Consider the following 18296-nt stretch of genomic DNA (forward strand, 5'->3'; position numbering starts at 1 on the left):
GTCAAATATTTGACCTAAACCCTTCTTTTCTGAGTCATTGCCTTGTAAATGGTATTTGGGTTTCTTTTACTAAATTTTGACTGTTTAAAATATGCTTGATTTTTGTGAAGTCAGCTGAATCAAAGAAAAAATTTAGAAAGGAATACAAAGAAAAAATATATTGAACATTAGATAAGACCTCTACTGTATCATCTGTCAGTAAGTCCGTTCTTGAAAATATTTATATTTATATGGATAGAGGTTTTCTGTTGTGTTTGTTGGGTCTTTTTTCTAGAATAGTGTGTGTTGTTATTTATTTTTCACACTGTTCAGAAGTCATTGGTCTTTATTAAATAACTATTTTATGGTGGCTTGTTTTTCCAAGGTTTTACTTTATTTACTCAGGTATTTGTTTCATTGTGTGACATGTTGCTTTGTAATAATGTGAGGTGGCATCACTAAAATGCAAAAAGATTTTTCTTGGTTTCCAATCCTGCGTATTGTAGAAAATATAACATGAGCTTTAGGTTCATTGAAAAGTATGGAAGGTGCATATGCTAGGAAATATTTTAGGGTCAAGTATATTATTACTTATGCTGCTGCAGAGTCCTAATGTATTGAGGGGCTAAGATATTTTTCAAATATGGTAGGGTTTTTTTGGCTCTTTGCATTAGATAATTGCTTCCAATGGCTGAGTTTAGGTCAAGTAGTCAAGCTAGATACATGCTGAATGCTTGTAGTTCTCTCATGTTTTTTCCCATTTAAAATAATAGCCAGTAAATCCTTTCTTTTTTGTTGTTTCTTGTGGCTAATGATGTGGTTGGGTTTTTTTTAGAGCGTGCCAGTGAAAGCATCTCTCAACTGAAACATGCCTTGGCAAAAGGTGATGGCGCTGGATTTGACCAGTCCTCTGTGGATGAGGACAGTGGCAATGCAGACAGGGCGAGTGATGACTGTGGGACTGCAGCCAGTCAGGAACTGCAGCACAGTCATGCAGGTAAGATTGCTCTGAAAGCAAATGATTTAAACATTGTTAGAAATTATACTAATTTCAATGAAAAAAGTAATTATTTATTGGTTATAATGGTTTTTATCTCTTCCTAGTTAACCAACTTAAAATTTTGTTGCAACACCAAGAAAGAATGGAAAGTGAAGAGTCTCCCTCAAGAAGGAAAAATTCATTCCATGTAAGTTTCTTCTGGTTTCATTTGTGTTGTTTGAATAAATGGCATGCATGTTGATTTTATAGTATAAAGAGAAAAAAGGAAACATTGAATCATTTTAACAGTCTTAAATATGGGAGCTTACTGAGGCTATGACCAAAACTTAGCATCCTTATGACCATAATGGAAGAAAAAGGAATCTGTAATACAGGGTTTATACTTTTCTACTCTTTTTGTTGACCATGTAGTGTGGTCATCCATTCTTTTCATTTTGAAAACACTCGGAATAGACAACAAAGAAAAATTTCTGAAAAAGCAGGCTCTTTTTTCATTTGACTGTACATTAAGGAATCTCAGTGTCCTTCTTATGCTTTAACTATGCTTTTTCTTGGAAGAGTTAGAGATGTTCATGCAAAAATAGGTTTTGTAGTTCTCTGCCAAAATGCAGGGGTCTCTGTCAAAGTTTGTTTACTCCCTTACAAGGAGCAAACCTTACAAGGAGCAAACCTTACAAGGAGCCCCTTACAAGGAGCCCCTTACAAGGGCTTCTCAGATGCTGCTTCATTGAAGCAGACCTGCACCACAGTACGTGTGATGCACTGTTCAGTTACAGAGCAGCTGAGAATTGCTAGGATCTCCACAGAAAAATAATTCAAAGGCACTGCTGCGGTTTTATCTTTTGATGGCCTACACTGAATATTTTTGGCTTATACTAAGCAAGACAAGCAGCTCTTTGCTGTCAAAGTTAACAGCAGAATAATCTAAGAGCTGTATTCCTGCTGTGTTGCTTTCAGCCTGTGTAATGAGCATAGCTCTGCTGTCCTGATGTTAAGGAATTTTATTTAACTTTGACTGTTCTATGACCCATGAGTTTAGTATGGTTGTCCTGCCAAGTATTTTGCTTCATAATGGCATAGGAAAGAGTTAGTGTTTTGTAGCTCAAGGGCTTGATGGATCATTGGATGGCTTGGCATGACCTGAATTGGTATCATTTTGTATTTAGCCTTGGAAGGGAGGGAAAGAATCTTTTATTCCATCTTTGGTGAAGTTTTCTATTCATATTGGGAAGTTTTACTAGAGTGGAGAATTCAAAAAAAATGGAATACTTTTATCTAAGAAACTTGGGATAGTGCTTTCAGGGAGAGGATCAAAGAATGAAGGAATTAACAAAGAAAAAAATGAGAATTTACTGTATTGGTACAGCATTGCCCCATTTTTTCCTCTTGAAGTTTCCAGTGAGAGACATTCTGTGAAGTGGTGGCTTTACTCTCCTTTGCAGCTGTCCTCCATCTGCTTGAGGATATGAAAGTGTTCTGAAGGCAACCACGTGTAAAGCTCAAAAAAATGTTGAATTGCAAAAGTGCACACACACCAAAAATAAGCCCAAGCCCTCATAAAATGAGTTTGTCCGGTGATTTACTGGACACTGCAGAAATGCTTCTTGTATAAAAAGAATCCAATTTTCCAAAGGTCGAGGAAAGCAAACTTAGATTATGAGTAACCTTAACCTTTTGCTTGGAGTGATGCTGAAATACCTGATGACTGCTGAATAGTCAATGACTGCAGGATCTACAGCTAAATATAACATTTCACAAAAATTATACACTTTAGTAACCTTTACCACACTTCACACATATAAATAATATTGTTGCAACAAAATTCCCTTTTCTTTCCCATAGATTAAAGTTGCAATAGACATCAAATGATTAAATCCTTTCCTTCTGATTACACCCAGATGGTTGTGCAGAAATTTTCCTTTTGCCCTACACTTTATCACCTGAGGTCAAGGCCCAGCAAGACTGCTTCATATAACAGTGCAGCTCTGCAAGCTGGGTTTTGGCTAACCTAGCTGCACCCAACTTCTGTTCCTGACACTGTTCTTATAGCTGGAGATGTGATGAATTCCTGTTGTCTCCTGCCAGTTTATAGGATGGCAGAGTTTCTGTAATTCTGTGGTTTAGATGCTTGAGATTTGAGACATTCTGGGAAAGTACAAGGTGGGCCAAATTATTTGTGATGTTGGCAAAACTATTTGTCACCGTGCTGAATGCTGGCTTCTAGAGCTGCTAAGCATTTATATTTTATAAATCCTTTTCAGTATTAAGTATTTGAGTGTGAATAGCATTTCCAAGACTCTGGCATAATTGTTTGGTAATTCATACTGATCAGATGTGTCTTTCAGTTCTGATTTTAATATTTGGCAAGATTTAAAATCATGCCTCTTCTGACCTCTGTTCTTTCACCCTCTTGCACGTTATATTGTGAGAACATTAATTAAAAAATCCCAAATCAATTTACAATCAGTTTATAACAATTATGTTGTTAAAAACGTAAAAAGAAAATCACAGAGATCTTTTTGTGTTGAGAAAATACATTACCTGTTATTTTCTTTTTAGTGAAAAATTCCTTAGCACTATTGTTTACATTACAGTGATGTTTCTCAGTTTAAACATTAGAATTGTTTTTCGGTGAAAAATAATTTGAATAGAAATGGAGTTTTTCCACATTTTTCTAACATTGCTGTGGTGTAATCTTGTCAGGGAGGCAGCTGGAGGTCTCAGCTGCAAGGTGTTCATTACATTTTCAGAGAAGAGGGATGGATGAATAGGAGCCAGAGAAACAGATGACTTACAAATATTATCAAGGCTATATTATATATATTTTAACAAGCGTGGTTCCTTTTTTGTTTTAATTTATAAAGTAGTTAGGATTAAGGATTTAAATCAGGATGAATTCTGAGTCAATAGAACATGGAGCTTATGTCTACTGAGCTAGGCAGAATATGTGGCAAATTTAGAATTCCTTCTCTAAAGGGATGTTTTTTCAGATAGTTCTGGGTATCCTCCATTTGTCTCTGCAATCCTGGTTCCAGATATCTCAAGAATGTCCCCCTCTTTATAAGCCAATACTTATATTTGTATAATTGGATTACAAGGTTTTTGTTGCTAGAAACTTTCATCTCATCCTAATTTAAGGATTTTACCTTTATAAGGATTGGACAAGGAATTTTAATGCATTGTTGGCAGAACCTGTAGATAAGATAACTAGTACATGTAATAGCCATTAGCGACTTGGTTTGCTTTTTTTATTTTGCTTTGTGGGGTTTTTGTTCAGGTTTGGTTTGGGTTTTTTTGGCCTTTTTTTTGCAAAGGTGAATATTTCAAAAGTAATATTTAAAAACAATGATTTAGGTTTCTGAATCTTTGATCTTTTTTAAACTTCAATTATATTTAGGAAATACATAATGGAATATTTTTGCACAAAAAGGCATGTTTGTGACCCAAAATCATAAGTGTTAGAATTGTGTGAGTTTCAAAAATAGGGATATGCATAAAGATACTTGTTTTCCTTCAGAAGTATGAACTAGTGTTAGTGGAGAAGACTCCATTAACAATTCTGTGTGCATTTTGAAGCCTTACCAGAAAACTGTAGGTTGTATTCTGTGTGCAAGCAAGATCTTACTGCAATAATGGAAAATCAGAACATAACACATGTTGTTCTTTACTTCCTTCAGAAGCCCCCAGAAGCTGTACCTGCAGACTTACCAGCCCTTTTTGATCTTGTTCCTATAATCACTGATCAGTCACAGTACATTAAACATTTGGAAGCAGAAGTGAAGTTTTACAAGGTATCAGATAACTTATTTGACCTACTAAAACCCTGATCCCCCAAATGTGAAGAACTGTATTAAAAGCAGCTTACATTCAGATTTGAGATTGATTGTTGTAATGACCAAAACTGAGCCAAATGCAGTTCAGTAGATCCCTTACCCTGTGTCTTGGTATCTAGTATTTAAGGGTCTTTAAAGATATTTTTACAAATACAAATGAGCATTTTTTAAAAGATTTATAGCAATTTAAGCTGCAAAAATACAAAATCTCTCTTTTGCACATTCTTAGTCTCTCTAAAAGGGTTAAACTTCTGAAAATGTTCATCTAGACTCTTGGTCTCATGATGCATTTCAATATTGATAGCCATCTTAAGGAACCTTTTAAATGCAATTCCTTCATCCTATAGGAGGAGTTGTGTGGGGTAAAAGATCAAGAACAGGCAGTTTTACTTGAAAATGAGGAACTCCATCAGAAGCTGAAATTCTTAACTGCAGAATACATGTTGAGAGAACAAACTCTTCTTGATGCCTCAGTAAGTTTTTATTTTTTGTTGCTTTAATCAGTGCTCAAGAATCTGGCCAGATTATTTTTATGGAAGAGTATACAAATGGTTGTCTGTAAATGGAATTTTTAGTCAAAATTTAATGAGAATTTGTAAATATGGATTTCCTTGGGTAGCATCATTATTGTAGGTTGCTAACCTAATTAATTTGTTTATTGGCTCTTATATTCTACTGAGGATTGTTCAGGAGAATATAATGAATATTGTTTATTGGTTCTTATATTCTACTGAAGATTATAAGGTTCAATACTTAAGTAAGGAAATTTGTTTAAAAAACCAGCCTGCATAATCATAACTGAAGCATTAATACTTTCATTTTAGGCAAATACTCAGAAATCCTGGCCTGTAGGTGGTAAAGACTGCAGCACACACCAGCCTGTCACCTCCTCACTGGCACATAACAAAGATCAGGCTTTTGTGGCAGCAGCTTCTGGAGACAAAGCCAGATGGCCTGTAGAGCTGGTTGGTATTACCTTTCTTCACAGACTCCTACCTTTGCAAAACTCTTCAGTGTTTTGTTGTTGGTGTTTTTCCAGTTCTGATGATCACCTTTTAACAGACACAGGAGAAGTTTTAGTTGACTGAACCTTAATCTGAGCTCAAATTTTATTTTCTTAAACCTCATCTTCTCATTATGCCCTAATTAATATTATTGTGCAGTTAGACACAGATGGCAGGTTCTATCTGCAGATGATTACTTCCCAGAGATAATTCTTGTTTAAAGATGATGGCTTCACTGTACTTGGGAGATTCTTAGGAGTAACACAGCACCCAAGCAGGTGGGAATTAGCTGGTGTAATTTATGTAGCCCTCCACACAAGCTCTTATAATGAGTTGTTCTGCTCCTGGAGCAGTACAGGCTGAGTAAGGTACAAAAGTAGTTTTGTGCAATCTGCTTTCCCTTGGATGAATTACACACCTTGTGCTTTTAGAGATACAGAGGAGTCCTAGTAATTTAGAGATTGTTGCCTCCTCCTATATTTTTAGTTTTGGAGGATATAAATTTTCATTTTGCTCTGAAGTAGTGGGGTAGTTTTGCTATCTTTTGGGAAAAAAACCTTGGCTAATTGAAACTTTTGATATATTTTATTCATATGCATTTTTGTACTGTGGAATTTATACAGTTCTTTAATTCTTTAATTATATGGGATTTGAGGGGTTTTTAATAGAAATATATAGTTTTGGGGGTTTTTGTACTATTATTTTAGAGCTGAAGACCTCAGTGATCACTGATGCCTGCAGTTGTTTGGAAGCAGTTTTTTACAGTAATTGCTTTTTTCTTCATCTGCCACATTTAAATCAGGAGAATCATGTTGATTGTAACTTCGTTCTAAGTGTCATAGTGAGCTAAATTTGTAGTGCTTTATCTGGTTTTGTTATCACCATTGTATTTAACATGGGTGTGGTTGATTCATGTACCTAGTTCTTCACCAGGTATATGAAGAGTAACTCACTGTATTATAAATAAATAGTCTGTGTAATTGACGTTCTTAATAATTATGTGTTAATATCTGCTGACTTGTGGGAAAGCAAGAGCAAACTTGAGACATGATTATCAGTTTCTGTGAATCATTGTAGAGAACTGAGGAATGCAGTTGGAATTGAAACAATTTACCATATGAGGATCTGGCAAAAAACCTTATTTAGAAACAAAAAATGGGAGGGTTGTTCACTTTTTAGACTTCCAGAAAACTGAAATACTTAGGTTTCTCTGCCACTAGTATTTCAACAGGTTTATGTCCTAAGGGGAAAAGAATGTGGGTAAAGTCTAGGTTTATTTGTAAAGACTGTTATGAAGAAAGCAAGACATATCTTCTCCCATCTTTTCTAAAGGAGAATCTAAAACTTCTTTATCAAGAAAAAGTCAATATCCTCGATGCTCAAATACAGTCTCTAAGGTAAAGTTAATTTTTTTTCTTAAAATAATCCGTAAAAAATTGTTGCTGCATAACAGCATGAACCACTCTTAATCTGTATTTAACTAAGAGAATGCCTGAATGTTGTGTCTCCTGATAGTGTCCCTAAAAACTGGTTTTCTATTAAGTTCTCTCAAATATCAATGTAGCAAAATTGAATGTACTGCTTCTTTATAGAAACAGTACCAATATAAAACATCTTATCTTTTTACCCTCTTTCCCCTAAGAAAGGTCATGTAAGATAGATCACTCAAAGAAAAAAGAGAGGTTACAATTTTAACTTGTGTGACAACTTCCATAATTAGCTACTTTCTACTACTGTTTAATCATGTTTTTCCCTAAATTAATCATGGTTTCACAGTTTTGAAAATGCTAGACTGTTCTGGTGTAAAAAGCATTATTGGTAGGGAGACAAGTTAAAAGAATGCTTTGGTGAAACCTGCAAAATGCAAAGGCAGTTGTCTTAGTGAAGGTAAAGGAGGATCTTTAATTTCAGCTGTTATGGTCCAATTTTTTTTTTCCCCTTGGCCTCAAGTGTTATATTTACTCAAAAGTAATTGTTGGGGGTTGTCTCAGAATTTTCTTAAGTACATTATTCAGCCTCTGATTTCTCCTAAGAGGCATGATCTTGCAAACAGGAAGTTCTGCAAAACTAAATTTTATTGAAGTGACAAATTATATCACGTTCAGTGATATAATTCTTTCTTCTCTTTTAACTTTAAGGATGAATGTACACAGGACTTGCTGATTTCTGTCCAAAACTTTCCAACAATAGGTTTGTTGCACCATGACTGTCTAAGGATATATGCAGAGCAAATTCTGTTCAGGTTATAGTGGGTTATATGCAGTAGACCAACTACTAAAATTGGAAAAAGTGCACAGAAGATTTTCCAGATGGAAATAAGAATGCACGCAGTGTATATATCATGTGCACAGTAAATCCAATGCAAGCAGAATGTGTCAGACTTCCTGAGTGTGTGCTGCCCAGATGGCCTGCATAACAAACCCAAAGCTTTGGATTCATTGCACAATTTGTCAAATTGATCTATATGTGCACAGTGTGCGTTTGTCTGGAACTTCCTGATGTTAACATTCCTATTGCTTGCGATCTCCCCAGCCTGACACATGCTTGGAAATTCTGGAGAAAATTCTTCAGAGCACCTGGTAAAAATTTTGGAGACAAGTAAAAAACTTAGCCTGTTTTTCTGCACATGTGTTTGACCTCAGGTTTTGTATATTGCTGGATCTGAGTGATGTGCTGATTTCTTGTCTAGGGAGTAGAGAATAAATAGGAAGCTAGTGATATTATTAATAACAGAAACAGAAAATTGTTGGAGTATTTAAATATTTTTACAGCGGATTTTTTTTTGCTAATAATGAATATTATACTCTGTTCAGACAAAATGTAAGCCTACAGGTTTTTCATCTAAGAAATTTCTGTTTAACTTCAATATTTTCTGATGATATCGGGAAAGAAATAAATTCACACAGTATTGTTTTGTCTATTAATAATTTTGATTGGGCAGTTCAACTGTTATTTCTCTGTTAAAGTCTTCCTTACCCTACTGAAATGTGTAAAATACTGTTCATTACAGAGATTCTTACAGTTCTTTCTAGGTAACATTTGTAGTTGTATGTGACTTGTAGAAATATCTAATTTCACAAATTTCTTCTTTCTAGAAAAGACCTTTCAGAATCTCAGAAGACGTGCAAAGATTTGGAAGGAAGGCTGAAACACCAGAAGTCACTGTTTGCAGCCAGAAATTCTGGCCAGGTTGGTGGTCTGTGCCTGAACTGTGCCCAGCACGAGGCCATTCTTGCACAGACTCACTGTAATGTCCACGTGCAGACCATCGAGAGGCTGACCAGGTAGGTACTGGGGGTATGGATTTGTGTTGGAAATATGGCCATGGCTGCTTGCATTAAACCTTTCAAGTCTCAATGTGTTGGGTTACATTCGTAGAGAGATGTGCATTTCTGGAACAATACACTCCCAAGCTGGAGTCATAATGCTGAAATCAGTGAATGTAGGTCCCAATCTCTTCAAAATCCGCAATAGCTTTGCTGCTTATTTCAAGTGGGAAAGAATTTTAGTTGTTATAATGTAATTATGATACCTTGGGCTGACCAGATAATGAGACAATTTACAGTGTTTCCTGTACTTTTTGTACAAACAAGTCCTTCACTTTGTCAGCACAAATATTGTGCAAGTCCATGCATTTTGACTGATTATTTCTTGCAGCAGTTCATTATAATTATGTAGTTGGAAGATTTTCTGGCTCCACTTTACTCTCGTTACCTCTGAGGAACTTTTTAGATACATCAACAATAGGTTATGTGCTTGGGGTAGGATGCATTTCCTACCCCAAACACCCGTAGCAGTTCCTCCCTGACTACAATAAGACAGGGAAAAGAAGTTCTATTGGACAAAAATAAATAAAATTATTTCTTGCACCCTTTTTGAAAAAAGTATAGCTTTTATTTATATAATTTTTTTTAATCACAGCTATATAGGCTGGATATATGTAATTCAGGGATCCCAACATTAAATTCTTTTCCTTAAGGAATTCTGACAGTCAATTTATCTTCAAAAAAACTCTCCCTTTCTACTTGCTAGTAATAATGACAGGATACTGCAACTTTCTCAAAGTTTGTTAAATAGCCATCTATTTATTGTCAGATATCTGAAGTTTCTTGGAATTTCTGAAGTATTAAATGAGCCTGAGATGGAATAGTGGGTCAATTAGAAGCAGGGAGACTGAAGGGGCATAGAACATATATGTACTTGGTCAAGTGGGCACTATCCCTCTGCACTAGATAGTTATTGTCAGGATTTATGTATTTTTTTCTATTAGCAAGTCCAAAAATTTTCTGGCAAAGCTCTGTTGCTGAGAAGTCATGTTTCAAAATCTACTTATGTAACAAAAGTAATTATTTGTCACAGATGTTGGAAAATATGAACAAACTGTAAATCAGCACATTCTTGTTCTCTTATATTACAGTGAGCTTGAAATAAAAGATGTGAATTGACCTCTTTATTTATCTTAATTCATTACTTCATTTGGAGGTTTAAAAAAAAATTAAAAGCTACCTCTACTTGTGCAGTTTATTAAAAACAAGGGTATTTCAGCAGGAATTTTCAAAGGAACTTCATCCAATTGAAAAAATGAAATGAAACTTCAACGTATGACTGCTAGGTCCCTGCCAAACACAAAAAAATATGTTAACATTTTACACAACAGTTTTCAGACAGAATCTTGAGCTGCACCTAAACCACAGACAACAGACAAAACTTAATTTAAAAACTTTTAACATATCAAAATAGTGAAAAGATGAGGTTAAGTATTACAGTTTTACCAAGTCTGCTTTACCATTTAGTACAGATTTTAGTGTTTTAGTGAAGAGTTGTAGAATCCAGGTGTCCTATTGTTTGGCTTAGTTCCAGTTTGCAGCAAATGAATTTAGATTGTCATTTGATATACTTCGAGATTACTTGTTGAACCTAACCCTTCCTTTTTATTATTTTTTCCCTCTTTTACATTTAATGAAAGTGTAATTCCATATTGCCTTTTTTTTATTATTTGCATGGATCCCCATTTTGTTACATCAACAGAATGTGCTCAGCTTCCATACATTAATGATTTGAGATCTGCTGTCTTTACTGGCAGTTTCTCTAATGGTCCATCCTTTTAAAATGAAGGACTGGTTGTCAAGCAAATGATATTTTCAGTATCTGCCAAGCTTGCAGTATGTTGTCTTTCACTCATGAGTTTTAGTCTTGCGTTGCTTACCACTTTGCTTAAGCCTTTCATCTGTATGCATTTTATATTTAGTATACCTGTTGTTTGGGGTTTTTTCTCATACAAAAAGAAATAGAAATATCTGGGTTGGTTTTTGTTTTAATATGCAGAGAAAGAGATGACTTGATGGATGCACTTGTTTCAGTGAGACAAAGCATAAAAGAGATGCAGCAAAGAGAATCTAATGCTTGTAAGCAAGTTGAACATGCTGTGCAAATGGCAGAAGAGGCCAATTTTGAAAAAACAAAGGTAAATCCATCACGAAATTAGAGCTTTTTAATGTTCCAACCTATTAAATATTAATTAGTTTTCATGCTAATGAGAGAATGCATGCATAAGACTTTTGTCATATTTTAATATAATGTAGATTTAAAACACCTGCACCATGTGACTGTTTCTGAGCAGTAATAGGAATTCTGTATTCAAGTTCTTAAATTCTCATCAATACTATGGGGAGTGCTGCATTTTTTAATTGATGTACTTTCACAGCTAAATGATATAAATTGAGTTGTAGAATTTTCAAAGATATTCATGATATGTAAGAGGATAATTTTGACATCACCCTTCTGACCTACTCTGGAAAGAATAGTTAAAATGCTTACAAACAGTTATTTTTTGCCTCAGATGAGAGCAGTGCAAGAACTGATTGACTATCAGAGCTCTTTGAAGATGAGAAGTCTTGTCTAGTGCTAAGCTTGTCTAAGCTTCTGGTGTTATGTAAATAATAGTGATAAAACCAGTTTTGATCTAATGCTTGTGTTAGCCCTGTACACAATCAACCTATATTCACCAAATTATTTCCTTGATAGTTAGTGACATCTACTGTACTATTAGTGAATTACTGTGCAATTGAGAGAGGGTTGCTTTGTTTTGGTTTTTGTAATTGAACGCAACAAGATTGATAAAATTGGTGTTATTTATTCCAGCGCTGTAAGAGAAGAGTGGGTGCTTGTAGGGTTGTGTAAAGTGCTACCGGTTTGTCTTCAAGGCTGAATAGTAGTCTGGTATTTTTTCATGCCCCAAAACTGTTTTAATATGAAAGAACAGGAAAAAAAATTTACTTATACTGCATTAATTTTGCCTTTTTACAAGTACTGGTATACCTCTTGATAAGTACAAATCATCCTTTTTTTGCCCTGTCCTATTCTACTCTCAGGTGCTGTTTTTCTTGATAACTAGCATGGAATCCTATAGAAGATTCCACGTAACAGAAGTGAGAATTAACACATCAAGCTTTTAAATACTATAATTGCAATTTCATCAGCCTGTTGTCACAAAGTCTAACCTCAGGTGCTTATCATTTAAAACCACCATTTCTTCTTGTCTTTTGGTTGTCTCTGTAGTTTTTGGCCTCTTGCTTATTGCATAGAGCAGGAAGGAAATACATTATGTTTAAGTTGAAGCAAAATCAGGAATATATTTTTGACACAAATGTCATAAATAATTGTTTGCACTGCTCGTTGTGTAGTCAGAACAGTGGTGCTAACAAAATACACATTTCTTCTTGAAATGCAACTAATGCAACTGCTTTCTTCTAGAGTGCATTGGTTTGGATGTCTACCAAGCTGCAGCAGTTTTATGCAGGCAATTGTTTGCTGAAGTTGATGATTCTTTCCTACAGAAAAGGATTCAATGCCATAAGAGAGGGATTCTCTCGCCTGAAGAGGATCCCACAGAATTGCCATAAAACTAATGGAAACTGTTAGAGCAGTCTCTAAAAATCGTGGTTTAACTTGCTCCCCTCATGAAAAAAGCCAAAAAAATTGAACACAAGGGACTGGATTTGAGTGAAAGAAAAATAAGCAGTTAAGAAAAATTAATTTGAAAATGAAGGGTAATAAGTTAGAATTCCTTAAGGGAGGTTACTCTAGCTTCTTTGAAACAGAATATGTTGGATATCAGTGGAATGTTGAAATTAAATCTAGTTTACTTGTAGGCTAGCAAAGCTCCCTTCAGGGTACTTTGAATATTTGGATTTACTTGTAATGGAGTAGTGTATTTATGATTTAAACTGACATAACACTCAAATTCTACACTTTGGCAGAGATACAGCAGCATAAATAGATAAATATCTTCTTTTTTCCCCCAGCCTTTTTAGAAGATAGTGAAGACGGTGTTTTGAGAATGTTCTTGAACTTACGTTTCTTCTTTTTTCATAGAAAATCCATCTATAACCCTGTGTTTTAGCATCTGAAATTAAGCAGTACTTTATGAGGTATTTAGTAGAATTAATTTTTGACAAACCTGAAATTTATTTGTAAACTTTTTTTTTTATATCTTTACTGACTACTTTATGGTTTCTTAGCATTCTGCACTCAGTAATTCACTTTAGGAGGAGACTAAGTGGAAGTGCATACATTTTATTCATTTTTCCTTCAGTTCTTTAGTTAGACAGCAACCACTGTATTTGCAAGGAGTCAAATATGGAGGCTGATTCTAGTGATGTGCATTCAGGAATTTCAAATTTTAAATGTAAGGCAAGTAATCATAGTTTTACAACAGCTCCTTATTTGGAAAACACACACAGAAAAATTCTTCTATCTTTGCCATTATTCCTAAGAGCAATTAAATTTCTCAGTTACAGTAAGGCATCTTAAACATACATACAAACCTACAAACATATACATCTGTTTTCATTTTGTTAGTCCTATTCTAGATGTTAACACAGTAGGATATGTATAAACATCATTAAAAATGCATTAAAAAAAAAGACATTTCTAATAGCAAACTGGTTTCTTTGAAGTTATTAAATGAATACCATGTTTGTTTAAAAATTTTAGGTTTCTTTCACTTAAGTAAATTGGGGTTTTTTAGGCTCTAGTCCACTGTGAACAACTGAGAAGTGAGATGGAACGACAGAAGAATTATCTTGAGAAGGAGTTGGCTGCCCAGCTAAATAAGAGGGCTGATGAAAAAGAAGCACTGCGGCGGGAAATGAAGAAGGAAAGGGAGGACTTGGCAGCAATGGTATGGGTTGGTTCTTTCTCTGTTTGTGTATTACAATGAGCGTATCATCCTCTTTAAACTTCATTTACTTGTCTTTTATTTTTAGTTTTGGGTGTGAGACCTCAGTCACTTCTACCATTTCTTTAAAGCAGTGGTAGATAAGTGATGTTTTGAGTTTGAATAACTGGGTTTTGTGCAATGTCACTAGATACATACTAAGTTGTTGGTGTTATGCACTTTATTTTAGTTTGCATAATATTTTTAATGCACTGTGTCAGAGTAAGAAAGGGTTAAGTAATATGTGATGCAAGGTTTGTACCTAGTTTTTTTTATAAAAATTATTATTTAGTTTGCCATGGCAAGCATTCAGAAGTTAGCACATGTCAAATTTAGGATTCTTTGCTACTTTGATCTTTTATATACATTAATGCTACAATATCATAATTTCAAAGTGATCTTATCATATGTTTAGTTTTCCCACCTGCAGAAATGTGTTGGAATTTCTTTTCTCACTCTTACTAATGTTTATAAACTCTCTGAGACAGAATCTGTCTCATCATTTATGCCACGACCATCATGATAGTCTTGATAACCTTGTTTTAGGCTTCTAGATGCTGCTGTAATTTGAGTATAAAACATGAGGGTTTTCTGCCCAATGGAGTCTCCAGAGGAAAGCTCAAGCTAACAGCAGTAAGCCTGTGATAGAGGAGGCTTCTAAGGTGATTAAAATGGGAAGAAATGTAGAGAGAAAAATACTTAATGGATTAGTGATTTTCACGCTTGTTTGATCTGCAACATCTTCAACTATTTATGGGGGAGGTTTGAAAACAAGAGAGTCAATTTCTCTCCTGATTGAACACTTTTTCTTAGTTTTCGGGACTCTTTTATAAGTTGTATGTATTATTTCTAGGAATTTGGAGAGCACAAACTGAGCAAAATAAACCATTTAAGTGTGTAAAAAAACCTTCTTTGACTCCAATTCCAGATACCAAAACAGATATTAAGCACAGTGATAGGGACTAAGTGATCTCTAAGTACGTGAACTCATCAGTGATCTGTTGCCAGGGAAACTGAAATTAAAAAAATAATCTTCCACTGGAGACATTATTAAGCAATTCCTTGTTTTATTTCTTGCTATTTATTAGAAGTTATCCCTTTTATGAAGTTAGTTGATTTATTACAGAGTTGATTTAAAGCAGTGTATTCCCTCCAAAATACAGCCTATTAGACAAGCATTTCATACTTTTTTTGGTAGAATATTTCATTCCATGTCATCACATTAGTTTGTATTTCATCACCTACTGAAATGTGTTTTACTGGAACCAATTCCCACTTTAAATAGCTGTACACTTTTTTTTTTTAATAAACCCTGCACATACATTAAACAACTTATAGTGACACTATGATGATGCCATGCCTGGTGATTAAAGAGATGTGATGACTGTAGAAAATTATGATCTATGCTAATGATTTACACTTACATATGATTAACAACTTTTATGTTTTAGGATTATGAGGTGGTAGAAATGGATCAAGTGGTAGAAATGTGGTAGAAATGTGGATCAAATCAAGATTCATCTCAATATTTTATTGCTTACTTTATGAAAGGGTTTGTTTGAAGGGGAGAATTGGCATGATAGATAAATCAGGTGCATGCATAAGGAGTGAAAAATAGTTATGAATATATAATCCACTAGGTTTGGCTTTGAATTTCTGAAAGTTAACCTAGAACTGTCAGACACCATTATTTCCACTTATATTAGTAAGCTTCAGGGCTAAACAGCTGAAGGTTTCACTGTCTCTGTTTTATTGTTACATTTTTTAATCATCCAGCAAAATTTCATCTGAATTACATTAGAATTTTTAATATACTAATTCTATATGAGTTTTTCACAACAGTATGCTTTGATCTATAGTGTTGAAATGTTTTCTGAACTTGAAAATTAATTTAAGATCTGTGCTTGCAACAACAGTTTTCTTTAGCTAGGGGAACATGATTTGGTTTGAATCAATCTACATAAGGATGGATAAGAAGGTGTTAAATAGGACTCTTACATTGCAAAACTAATGTAGCCAGCTTGTACTGACACCTTGTCCATATTAACAAGTCCTGGAGACTAGTGCAGTCGATGAAAAGTTTCAAATAAACTACTGCACGATAAATAAATTAAAAATAGTGAACCCATTAATAAAAGAATGTAGCCATATTCTATTATTAATAATATAGGATATATTTTTATTGTACATACTTGATTTTTTATTACATTTTTTAATGTCATGTATTTTGTCTACATGCAGTTGCTTTTGAGGAGAAAGTTCCACAAGAGTTTGCTCTGTGGTTGGTCAAATTGCATCATTACAGTGTTCTTGGACTTTTTCAGGTGACAGCTTTGTCTAAGGATGTGGCTGTTCTGGAGGCCCAAATAGAGAGAATTACAAGGGAAAAGAATTCTCTTGCTAGCCAGTTAGAAGAATCACAATGCCAGCTTGCATCTCATGAGCTGGAGATGAATAAGGTAAGCACATTTATAAAGGAGCATTGAACTTGTTTTTCCTTATCATTGTGACCTGAGAGAAGAGAATTTTTACCTTGTCCATTTTCCTGTTTTGGTAAGGAATGTGTGGTAACTGTAGAGACTTCATCTCAACATCCCAGAGGCAACTACAGCTATCCTAATTGCAGGAGTAAAAAAATATCTTTTTTCATTTCCAAGTCACCTTGTCATGCAGAAGCTAACTTTTCTATTTTGCAGCTTATGAGGGTCACTATTTAAAACACTATCCCAGTGTTTCAGTAAAGAACTGAGCTTGGTCTGAGTGAGACAGTATAGACTTCAACAGTGTCCTTAACTGCCACCTGTGGGACTTGCAGTGCTACAATAAAGGGAGCTATATCAAAACACTGATTTTCAAGTTCTTTCCTTTGGATTTTTATGTAGTATGTTGTTTAATTTAGTATTATTGATAGTAGGGCTCTTACAAAGACATCTAGTTAAGAATTACAGCTTAACATGCATCTTGTGTAGATCATCACTCATGGGTGCTTTCTTTTGCACATTTCTCAATCAGTTAGAGCCTTAATGGGGGTCATAACATGAGAAAAAAAAAACCTAACTTATTACAGCCTCTTGAAATGTCTGTATTTCTTACCAATCATTCCAGGGCTCATCCTACCTCCCCAGTTGTTAACTGCAAGGATTTGAGGAGCAATTTATTTTTCAGGCCTCTAGAGATTTCAGGAAAAGTTTTCAACAGTTCCTGTCTTCCCCTGCTGCCCTGGCTGATAGAAAGAGGCAAAAGTATTGCAGAAAATTCACAGCAAAAAGTCATCCCAACTTACTAGAAATTTAATTTTAACTGTAAGACAAATGAGTATATTAAAATGTCAGAATTGTTTGATCTACCAATTCTGGAACACACTTTTGGTCTCTCAAGCTGGGTTCACAAATCACTAGCACCACTTACAGGGGTGAGGAGGTGGTGAAATAGGCAGTAGGTACAAATATTCATTGGTCTGAAAAGAACAATTTTGTACCCTACCAATTTGAACTTACCTCTCTGGAGATGATACTGTGGTTCTAGTCCCTGCTTCAGTTCATGTTAAAACAAAGTTGAACAGGTGGTCACCTTGCAACAGTCTATTAATTTCACTGTCCTGAGAGATTGGAAAACTTTATTTCTGTCCCTGTACTAAACTGAGAAGTCTTGAAAATCCTGGAGGAACCTCCCAACCACTGAGCTGACAGGACTGTGTGCATCACCCTGACATTTTCATTGGCCATGTGACATCTTTGCTTGTGAATCTGACTCCTTGTTTCCAGACTCAGTTTGCTGTTATTAAAACCAGCAAATAACAACATTCTAGTTTTGATTTTTATCCAAAATATTGTTTTTCTTCATGCACCAGGAGTCAGGGAAAGAAAATATGGAGTGAGGTTCTATTTCCTTCATTCATGAGGAGACTGAAAAATCCATTATTAGGACAGCACCATCTGCTGATTCTTCTGTGTTATTTCCTTTGTGCAGTGTGTGGAGGAGCTGAAAGCGAGGCTTGCTGTATTTTTTTAATTTCATTTGGAGGAAGTGACATGTTGCATTTTGTTACATCCTTCAGATAAAGGAAGGAGGAGGTAGAAATCCAGCAAGCTATGCAAGCTCTGCAGCTGCATCTCAAGATTTTTTTTTACTTGCATGTAATATTTTAGTGTTCAAAAAATGCTTTAGAACTTTGCCGTTCTTCAGAGCATTTGCTGCTTTGGGTTATTTGAAATGGCTAAATTCACAAGTTGTCCTTTGAATTTATAAGTGATGCTACTTCT

The 18296-nt window shown here is 34.9% G+C and overlaps 1 protein-coding gene across 3 annotated transcripts in view; it reads left to right on the top strand.

Moving 5' to 3' along the window:
* SDCCAG8 (SHH signaling and ciliogenesis regulator SDCCAG8) overlaps nt 1–18296 on the top strand; it is a 104562-nt gene that overhangs the window by 5663 nt on the left and 80603 nt on the right. For 2 of the 3 annotated variants that reach the window (XM_066546601.1, XM_066546603.1), the window contains exons 2-11: nt 815–976; nt 1084–1166; nt 4657–4770; nt 5160–5285; nt 5637–5777; nt 7149–7213; nt 8912–9100; nt 11142–11280; nt 13846–13998; nt 16359–16493. In XM_066546601.1, coding sequence (XP_066402698.1) covers nt 815–976; nt 1084–1166; nt 4657–4770; nt 5160–5285; nt 5637–5777; nt 7149–7213; nt 8912–9100; nt 11142–11280; nt 13846–13998; nt 16359–16493 — 1307 coding nt within the window. The remainder of the gene's footprint in view (nt 1–814; nt 977–1083; nt 1167–4656; nt 4771–5159; nt 5286–5636; nt 5778–7148; nt 7214–8911; nt 9101–11141; nt 11281–13845; nt 13999–16358; nt 16494–18296) is intronic. The other variant, XM_066546602.1, reaches the window with a different exon arrangement.

This window comes from Molothrus aeneus, chromosome 3 (genome assembly GCF_037042795.1).
Source record: "Molothrus aeneus isolate 106 chromosome 3, BPBGC_Maene_1.0, whole genome shotgun sequence".
Classification (NCBI taxonomy): domain Eukaryota; kingdom Metazoa; phylum Chordata; class Aves; order Passeriformes; family Icteridae; genus Molothrus; species Molothrus aeneus.